General features: G+C 55.4%; 1 protein-coding gene across 1 annotated transcript in view; it reads right to left on the bottom strand.

Moving 5' to 3' along the window:
* Positions 1-4,417: 4,417 nt before the first annotated feature.
* LOC135877873 (kinesin-like protein KIF21B) overlaps positions 4,418-10,027 on the bottom strand; it is a 41,978-nt gene continuing 36,368 nt past the window's right edge. The window contains exons 33-35 of the mRNA XM_065403400.1: positions 9,701-9,871; positions 5,847-6,046; positions 4,418-4,472 (exon numbers count right to left, since the gene is read on the bottom strand). Of these exons, the coding sequence (XP_065259472.1) occupies positions 4,418-4,472; positions 5,847-6,046; positions 9,701-9,871 (426 nt within the window). The remainder of the gene's footprint in view (positions 4,473-5,846; positions 6,047-9,700; positions 9,872-10,027) is intronic.

Raw genomic sequence — 10,027 nt, 5'->3', positions numbered from 1 at the left:
AAGTGGCATTGTGCTTTCAGCTGGGGCTGTTCCAGGATTTGCTCCCTGGTTAAGAGGAAGGATAGTTTTGTGGCTAAAAATCCAGGGAGCAGATCCTCAGCTGGTGTAAACCATCCTCGCTCCATCCATGAAGCTGTGACCATTTTCACCAGCTGAGAATCTGACCCGAGGGCCTTTGGATTCAGAAAGAAATGGACATTAATCCGGCGGCTGGGAAAGAGTCCCTGTTAGGGGCCATTTCAGCCAAACACAAGCTGTATACAACATGAGCTTAGGGGAAACGCCATACCCCTGCTCTCACATGGGTCCTGAATATGATGCCACAGGAGGCTCTTGTTAAATTAGGGTTAAGTGCAGCCAGATCATGGTAAAATCGGTCACTGCATGGTTCCAGACAAGGAGCCATTCCCAGGTGGCCACAGCCAGCGTCAGGACCAGGAGGGTCATGGGGGCGCATATCGATTTCACTTTAAATCTCAGAGGGCCCCACTTCCCAGGTCCTCAGCTTCAGCCGAATCAGCGTCAGGCTACGTCAGTGCTTTCAAGAACAGGCAGCCGGGGGGTTGGCCCGGGCCCTTCTGGGCTCGCGGCAGGGTTATTGTGGGTTCGAGAGGCATTCCGATGTCCGCCCAGCCCACGCTGGCTCAGGGTGGCATTCAGACTCCTCTTGACAACCTGCAGACAGGGTCCCCATGTAAGAGTCAGGGTCATGATTTTCAAGAGTGGCTAGTTGTTTCAGGGGCCCAGCCCATGACCCCTTAAAGAGAAAGCCCTGAGCACCCCCTGGCTGGAGGTCAGGCCCCTGTCAAGTGTCAAGTTGGGCCCTCCAACAATCAGAGGCCCTTTTTCAAAGGCTAAGGGGGGCCTTTGAAAAAAAAAAAAAAAAAGGCTCAGACCGTGAGGTAGCTTAACCAAAAGAACCCCCCATATGACACCCCCTCCAATGAAAAAAGACCGCACGTGCACACACAACTACAGTACAACACGGCCCCCGCCTGCTCTCCCTGCCACACAGGGAGAGGAGCCGGCAGGGGCACCTCAGGGGAAGGGCTTTGCCCAGCACATGGGAGCTGACAGTGGACACACGCCAGGTGCTCTGAACTGGATCATCTGATGCCGGCTGGCTGGGCGCCAGCCATGGCCTCGGGACAACTTAGGAGGAAATTTCCATCTTTCAACCTGCTTGTTCCTATTGACCTCCTGTAGGGTTTCGCTGGCCGGGAACGCCACGAGATGCAATCGCTTGGTGCGAGACAGAGGCCCAGCCCCCATGAGCGCTCGGTCTTGCGACGTGCTGCGGGTCACTGGAGTGGCGTTGCCTGGGATTAGCCCCGAGGGAAAGAACCGGGGAATCCCAAGAGGTGGCCACTGGGCTACATGCAGGTGAAATCTTCCCTTCTCATGCAGCGACCCCCACTGAGCGCGTGATCCAAACTCCATGGAGGTCAATGGAAGACTTTCGGCTGGCTTCGGATCAGGCTCTTAAAGAGCAGATGAAGCCCCATTAAAGCAGAGACACCCCTGCCCTGGCTGCCTCCTGCCCCCAGAGCCAGTCACACCTGCCAGGGCAGAGCGGATGTCAAGTGTTACCCCATGAGAGCAGTTGCATTCAACAGCCGCTGTGCCAAGCAGAGACTCAGACATCCTCCTCCAGGGTACAGGCCACCCACCCACACCCCAGTGATATGAGTGGCAACTCAGAGCCCCTAGCTCCCATCCTCTTCATTTCAGACAATTCACGTTTGCTTGTCCCTCTTGTTGCCAAATGGGAAAAAAGTCCATCTTTTCTCTCCCAGCCAGTTTAATCCTGTTCCATGGGGTGGGATCTTGGATATAACCCACTCTCTCGGTAGCTGGAACGCATCACTTTAACCTGCATTCCCCTCCCCCATGGCATCGGCAGAGCCTGGGGACGCTTCTCCTTTCGTTGGGGGCAGGAGTGGGAGAATGACGGGTGGTTGTCATGCGTAGCTGAGCAAACCAAGTCACTGTGTTTGGATCCCCCAGAGCCAGCACCCTGGCAGGACTTCCAAGCTCCCCATACTGGTCAGTAGCCCGATGCTCAGAGGCATGATGCAAATGAACACATTTTCCCACCTCAGAAACACTGCTTTGTTTCCACAGAGCAGCAGCGATTGGAGGCAATTTTTACTTTGTCCAGCAGGGGGCGATCAATCACAGTTTTTGTAGGGTTTGCTACTGCAAGACAGGGCAGCTGGATTATCAAAAGGCAAAACAAATAAATAAAGAGGCTGCTGATGTTTAGAAAGTGGAAACATTTCCCATTCCGTTTATAAGTTTGAAAGGAGGTCAAATCTGGGGTAAGAACCCCTTGGTGTTGTCCTTCGAGCTGCCGTGTAGAAGGACACCAGGGGAAATCACCTGTTAACCAAGGATACTGACGCTCTTGGATCCCAGAGAACACACAATCCACTGCTGATGGGGTTAGCTGAAAAGCCAACACTTCACCGCCCCCAGCACATCAACGGGAATCAATCCGTATAACCAGACTCCAACCGCCGCTTCCTACATGACGTGCAGAGCGACACAAGAAACGCACCCGGGGAAAACGGCCAGGCTGCTGCGGTTCCCTCAGGTCCGATTCGCGGCAAGTTCTGCACCCCCAGGGCGTTAAGCAGCAGCGAGAAGCTGGCTGACGAAGGGTGCGACTGCACTGGGCGTTGGCTGCGTGGGACTGGGACACCTTAGCCAGTCCTTAGGGGAGGGAGTGAAGGTAGCGAAAGACCCCAGTGAAAGTGAGTCCATGTGCTCTGGGGAATGCAGCGCTGTGGGGTGCCCACGTGGCTCTGGCAGCTGCAGGCACTTGGCTGCGGATGCCCCGGAGGAAGGGGGGCACCCAAGCATGGCAGGAGATGGTGGCGAGAGACCTTACGGAATTTTGACCTTTATAAAACCCAAATCTGGGGTGACCTTGGTGATTTAGTGTCTCGTGCCAGACTGGCAGTGCAGGTGGGTGGCAAGCAGAGCATGGGCAGGCCATGGGCAACCCCTCATTGCCCCCCCCAGCTCTGCTAATGCACCTCAAGTCTCATGTGGGCCCCTCCCGCTACCCCCGTCCTCCCCTTCATCCAGCTCCATTCTAGCCCTGCCCCGCTCCCTGCTGCAGATCCCATCCAGAGCGCCCCATGCCCTCTGCCTTTGCCAACGCACCTCTCTCCTGCCCATATAACCACCCCCTGCCCGCCCTTCCACTACTCTAATCCCAGACCTCTCCCGAGCCAGGCCCCACAGGCCGGCAGGCAGGGAACTGCCCCAAGCAAACCTAAACCCCTCCTGTGAGATGGTGTGGAGAGCTTAGCCCTTTTCCCAGCATTAAAGCCTTTCCCGGCTATTAAAAATCCCCAGGTCCCAATCCGTTCTCAAGGGTGCTTAAAACATTCTTTAAAACCCCACTATAAAAGCTTCGATCCCTTCCCGCAGCAGCTGGGAATGAGCTAGTCCCACGCACAGCAGAGATGGCACCAAGCCGGGTGTCCAAATGGGCAGTGAGGGGACCACAGGGAACAGCGAACAGACCAGTGCGGAATTAAGGCTCAGTCAGGTCAAGGGGTACCCAGAGTGAACAGATCCAGAAATTCCGCTTTTCCTTGGAGACACCCACAGGGATTATCCCCATGTGCCAGCTTCCTTCTCTCCACCCCCGGGGCAGAAGGGGGGGCATCCTGGCTCAGAACGAGGTGGGTCAGATGCAGAGGTCGACAATTGCCAGGCAGCATGGGGATTTGGTCAGGAGACCCAGCGATGGAGCTGCTGCCGGAGCCCCTTGCAAGGAGCCCCAGTGCAGTGCCGGGACTCGGAAGCCGTCTTTGGGAGCGGGTCATTCCCCAGCGGTGCTCCATGCACCCTGCTGGTGCTAGGCTGGGGTCGGCAGCACACAAGCCCTCTCCGTATTTCGGTACCGGCCGGCAGATCCCAGCTCTGCTGAACGACGAAGTGTGGAGAGGGGCCTGCAGCCGCTTGCAGAAGGAATGAGACCCCAGGCACCCAGGAGGTGCAGAGGCCAGCAGCAGGATGCAGGTGGCAGGATCCCTCTCGCACATCCAGGCTCTGGGGCTGCTGAACGGGCTGCGGGACAGACTGGAATGATCCCGTTGAGTCTCTCAGCTTGGGGTCCTCCCTGTGTCTGGCAAGGCCATGTCCCAAAGCACTGCCCTGGTCAGCAGAAAGCCCTATGCATCATGGAAACCCAGCGTGGGGCTGGACGGGAACGACGCCCCCTAGCCGTGGGAGCTGGCAGTTCACAAAGCCCCAGCTGAGACACCGTCACCCCAGAGTCCTGGAAACTGGAGCACACACAGGCCAGGCCGCTCCCAGCTCTTCACAGCCAGGGAGAGGGGCTGGGGCCTGGGCCCGCCAGGGAGCCTGACAGTCGCCCTGGCTCCGGCCTTTCCAGTGCCTAGGTTGGGCCGTTCAGCAATCTTCTCCTGCTCCAGAGCTTCACTGTCAGGTCGCTGGGGAAGGAAGAGAGAGAGGAAGTGAGGCCGGGGGCTGCCCCCGCCCCAGCTGGGAGAGGCAGCACAGCGAGTACAATCAGCTACAGGCCACGCCCTGCCCCCAACTCCCCCACCCCCAAATGCATCACGCTGCAGCCCAGGAGAGCAAGGCCGCTGTGCCCCAGGCGGGCGGGCACCGGCGCAAGGAGGGAGCAGATGCGCCCAGCTGCCCGCCAGCGGGATAATCCCCCAGAGCGCCAGTAACGGGGCACTCTGCCAGAGCGCAGGCTCAGCCAGTGGCACCTCACTGGCAGTGGCCAGTGACGCAGTGGGGGGTGGGGATGGGGCAGGGATCCCCCCAGCAGTGGCCCAGGAGGAGCAGTAGTCAGATGGGCAAACCCCATGCAGCACCGAGCTGGCCGCTGGATCCAATCACCGGGGGGGGGGGGGGGGGGGGGCAAGAGGACAGTCTCCTCTTGCAAAGAGCTCTACATGGGGGGAAAATCCAAAAGAATCTCATACCGTTAAGAAGCAGCTGAGACCAGAGCGGAGAGAGAAGAGACAGAGAGAGAAAAAAGGAGAGAGAGCCAGAGAGGGGGTGAGAGCCAGAGAGAGCAGGAGGAGGGTCAAGGCAGGCTAGTGGCACGCCCCTTTATGGCAAGGACGCGGCGAGGAAGGCAGGGGGTGAGCCCAGGCACGTAAGTCCATAGCTTTACCCGGCAGTCACTGCGGCACAGAGAGAAACAGAGGGGGGAAGAGAGGAAGAGAAAGGAAAGGAGAAAAGGGACATGGTCGGAAAAGAGGAGATCAGAGACCGTGCCAGAGACATTGTGAGCCCGGGGACCCTCTCTGGGGGCCAGGGCTGTGCACAGGGGCCGGGGAGCGGAAGGAGGGGGCGGTGGTGCTCTCATTGGAGATGCACAAGGTGCCCTCGAGGAGGAGCTGGTGCCCGGCTGGCAGGAAGCCCGTTCTCTGCACTGAGGGTGGCAGGGCCAGCAGCACCATGTCTGGCTAGTCCCGGCACATCGAAGGAGCTGGCAAGAGCATCCCAAAAGCATGGCGGGGCAGGACCAGCGCTTGGCATAACTGGATGGGGCAGAAGAGCCTCACTGTGGGGCGACCTAACAACGGCTGAGAGATGGAGGAGACGAGAGGCTAGATGGGGAGGGGTTGGGGGCCCTGCAGCCGACTGCTGCCCCACACCAAACCGCCTGCAGCCCGGCTCCGGCGCTGTTCCCATCCATCGCTCCCAGTGCCATTCCAGGCCCTGCCACATGGGGGGAGCAACAGTGGATTTGGAGAGCTCCTGAGGCTCTGCTGCACCGGGGTGAGTTGGGGGTCAGACCTCCCTGCCCCCCGCCGCAGGGGCCTAGCCCTGCCCACCGCCCTCACCTGGAAGCAGTGAATATGTGCTTGGAATTGGTGCAGATGGCATTGATGGGGCTGTCGTGGCCCTTGATCTCCCCAACAGGTGTGAAGTTCTCCACGTTCCAGACCTTCACCACGCCCCCGCGGCAGGCGCTCAGCAGCATGGGGCGGCCGGGGACGAAGGCCAGGACGCAGACCCAGTCCTTGTGCGCGTTGGGGATTTGCTGGCAGGCACAGAGACGGGGCAGAGCCAGTGAGGGCCCTGGGGCCAACAGAACACGATCCACACTGCCAGCCGGGGCCATCAAGACTCAAACCGCCCCCTGAGCTCCAGGGCAGGGTCAGGCCAGCAGCCAGAGCCAGATGCTGGGTTTGCAGCTGGCTGCTGGCTCTGTAATGGGCTGATGCAAACCCCCCACATCTGTACCGTGGCTGAGAGCTGGAATTTTTAAGCTCCGCTCGATTTCTCATCAAGCAGCAGCCGAGGATTTGAATTCAAGACAACCGGACTCTGGTGAGCTACAGAAGCAGCTCAGCAGGAGAGAAGAGGGCTCCGCCCCAGGACATAAGAACATAAGAAAGGCCGTCCTGGGTCAGACCAAAGGTCCATCTAGCCCAGTATCTGTCTACCGACAGTGGCCAATGCCAGGTGCCCCAGAGGGAGTGAACCTAACAGGCAATGATCAAGTGATCTCTCTTCTGCCATCCATCTCCATCCTCTGACGAACAGAGGCTAGGGACACCATTCTTACCCATCCTGGCTAATAGCCATTTATGGACTTAGCCACCATGAATTTATCCAGTCCCCTTTTAAACATTGTTATAGTCCTAGCCTTCACAACCTCCTCAGGTAAGGAGTTCCACAAGTTGACTGTGCGCTGCGTGAAGAAGAACTTCCTTTTATTTGTTTTAAACCTGCTGCCTATTAATTTCATTTGGTGACCCCTAGTTCTTGTATTATGGGAATAAGTAAATAACTTTTCCTTATCCACTTTCTCAACATCACTCATGATTTTATATACCTCTATCATGTCCCCCCTTAGTCTTCTCTTTTCCAAACTGAAAAGTCCTAGCCTCTTTAATCTTTCCTCATATGGGACCCTCTCTAAACCCTTAATCATTTTAGTTGCTCTTTTCTGAACCTTTTCTAGTGCTAGAATATCTTTTTTGAGGTGAGGAGACCACATCTGTACACAGTATTCGAGATGTGGGCGTACCATGGATTTATATAAGGGCAATAATATATTCTCAGTCTTATTCTCTATCCCCTTTTTAATGATTCCTAACATCCTGTTTGCTTTTTTGACCGCCTCTGCACACTGCGTGGACATCTTTAGAGAACTATCCACGATGACGCCAAGATCTTTTTCCTGACTCGTTGTAGCTAAATTAGCCCCCATCATGTTGTATGTATAGTTGGGGTTATTTTTTCCAATGTGCATTACTTTACATTTATCCACATTAAATTTCATTTGCCATTTTGCTGCCCAATCACTTAGTTTTGTGAGATCTTTTTGAAGTTCTTCACAATCTGCTTTGGTCTTAACTATCTTGAGTAGTTTAGTATCATCTGCAAACTTTGCCACCTCACTGTTTACCCCTTTCTCCAGATCATTTATGAATAAATTGAATAGGATTGGTCCTAGGACTGACCCTTGGGGAACACCACTAGTTACCCCTCTCCATTCTGAGAATTTACCATTAATTCCTACCCTTTGTTCCCTGTCCTTTAACCAGTTCTCAATCCATGAAAGGACCTTCCCTTTTATCCCATGACAGCTTAATTTACGTAAGAGCCTTTGGTGAGGGACCTTGTCAAAGGCTTTCTGGAAATCTAAGTACACTATGTCCACCGGATCCCCCTTGTCCACATGTTTGTTGACCCCTTCAAAGAACTCTAATAGATTAGTAAGACACGATTTCCTTTTACAGAAACCATGTTGACTATTGTTCAAGAGTTTATGTTTTTCTATGTGTCTGACAATTTTGTTCTTTACTATTGTTTCAACTAATTTGCCCGGTACCGACGTTAGACTTACCGGTCTGTAATTGCCGGGATCACCCCTAGAGCCCTTTTTAAATATTGGCGTTACATTAGCTAACTTCCAGTCATTGGGTACCGAAGCCGATTTAAAGGACAGGTTACAAACCTTAGTTAATAGTTCCGCAACTTCACATTTGAGTTCTTTCAGAACTCTTGGGTGAATGCCATCTGGTCCCGGTGACTTGTTAATGTTGAGTTTATCAATTCATTCCAAAACCTCCTCTAGTGATACTTCAATCTGTGACAGTTCCTCAGATTTGTCACCTACAAAAGCCAGCTCAGGTTTGGGAATCTCCCTAACATCCTCAGCCGTGAAGACTGAAGCAAAGAATCCATTTAGTTTCTCCGCAATGACTTTATCATCTTTAAGCGCTCCTTTTGTATTTTCATCGTCAAGGGGCCCCACTGGTTGTTTAGCAGGCTTCCTGCTTCTGATGTACTTAAAAAACATTTTGTTATTACCTTTGGAGTTTTTGGCTAGCCGTTCTTCAAACTCCTCTTTGGCTTTTCTTATTACACTCTTGCACTTAAGTTGGCAGTGTTTGTGCTCCTTTCTATTTGCCTCACTAGGATTTGACTTCCACTTTTTAAAGGAAGTCTTTTTATCTCTCACTGCTTCTTTTATGAGACAATGGCTCATTGGGATTGGCCAGGGGATCTCCAAGCTCCGATCAATCCAAGCTGTGCTGGCAACCCGGATACGAGACACACAAGATGGGGGAGAGAATCTCTTTGATTGGACCAATTTCTGTGTGTGTGGGGGGGGGGGGGGGGGGAGGGACAAGTCTGCAAACTCAGCTCTTCTTCCAGGGTGGGGCTTGAAAGCTTGTCCCTTCCACGCACAGGAGCTGGTCCAATAAAAGAGATTCCCCCCCACCCCCATCTCTCTAATTATTTGTCTGCCATCAATCCTCAGCGCTCCAGTGGGAAGAAAAATGAGCATTAGCCTCATTTCATAGGGGAGAGACTGTGGGGGAGGGTCACACAGCCACAAATGGTGACTAGCTCTGGGCAGCTCCATTTTGGGGGACACCCCGACCACCCCATTTTCAGAGGGGTGGAGCCCCCACTGCTCCCCTCGACTCCCACAGTGCCCAGCTCCTCTGAACAACCCGGCCCTGGGCGGGCACACAGTAGGTTCTCCAAAACAGAGCCTCCCCGCCCCCCCACCAAAAAATAAAAATAAAAAAAAATCAATGGAGGTCTCTGAAATGTTAGCCAAGTCTCATGGCAGAGCCAGACCTCCTGCCTCCCAGCACCGGCCTGCACGCCCCCTTCAGCTGCTGCTCTATCCCAGACCCACCGGAGGCCGTCCCCGCACTGCTGCGTGCCACCACTGACCTGGAGAGCCAGGCACTGCGGCCTATGGGGCCCGGAGACCAGACAGCCACACTCACCGGGGTCAGAAATAGGGACAACGCCGAGCGCTATCTACCCCCAGACCAACCTGTCCCCCTTCCCCATAGGCCACTGAGCCCTTTAACCGCAGCAGGTGGGGCCCAGCCCTATAGAACTGGCTACCGTGCATTGCCCACGGCTGTAAACTGCCTTCGGGACCCACCCTGCCAGCCACTGTCGTTTGCAACCCCCGGGGCTCTTCCATTGCCTGGAGGCCCCATGTGCAACGTAGGGATGGGGTCCCTGTGTCTACCCTCTGATCCTCTGCCCCCAGGACGGCGGGAGCACGCTCCAGACTGGACAGTGACTCTCCAGCAGGTTCTAAGTCCTCGCTCCAGACCCTGGCACTGGCCCTTGAAACGGCACGCTGCGGGTCTAGCCCATCTCTCTGCCCCCCGCCCAGCAGCAGGGCCTTCCTGCTCGTCCCCCTCCGTACCTGGAGGAGCTCCTGCTGCTCCAGGTCCCACTTCTTGATCCCGTTGTCCCTGGAGCCGCTGAAGAGCACGTCGCCCTGGATGGCCAGACACTCGATGCCATCGTAGTGTGGGGGCTCGAAGTTATGGGTGGGGCCGACGTTCCCCACCACGCTGTCCGCAATCTCAAACATCTGCAAGGCAACAGCCCGGAGGGCAGCTGCTGTGAACCCCGGTGGCAAAGGAGACCAGTCGCTCTCAGGTCATTAGGCCAGCAACAGCCCTTTCAGCAAGGCGGGGATGGCGAGAGCGTCCGACCACACAGCTACCACTGGGATGCTGAGCCACGG

The sequence above is a fragment of the Emys orbicularis genome, chromosome 4 (assembly GCF_028017835.1).
Source record: "Emys orbicularis isolate rEmyOrb1 chromosome 4, rEmyOrb1.hap1, whole genome shotgun sequence".
Classification (NCBI taxonomy): Eukaryota; Metazoa; Chordata; order Testudines; family Emydidae; genus Emys; species Emys orbicularis.
The sequence above is the reverse complement of the archived record's forward strand: the minus strand, read 5'-3'. Positions and strand labels throughout refer to the sequence as shown.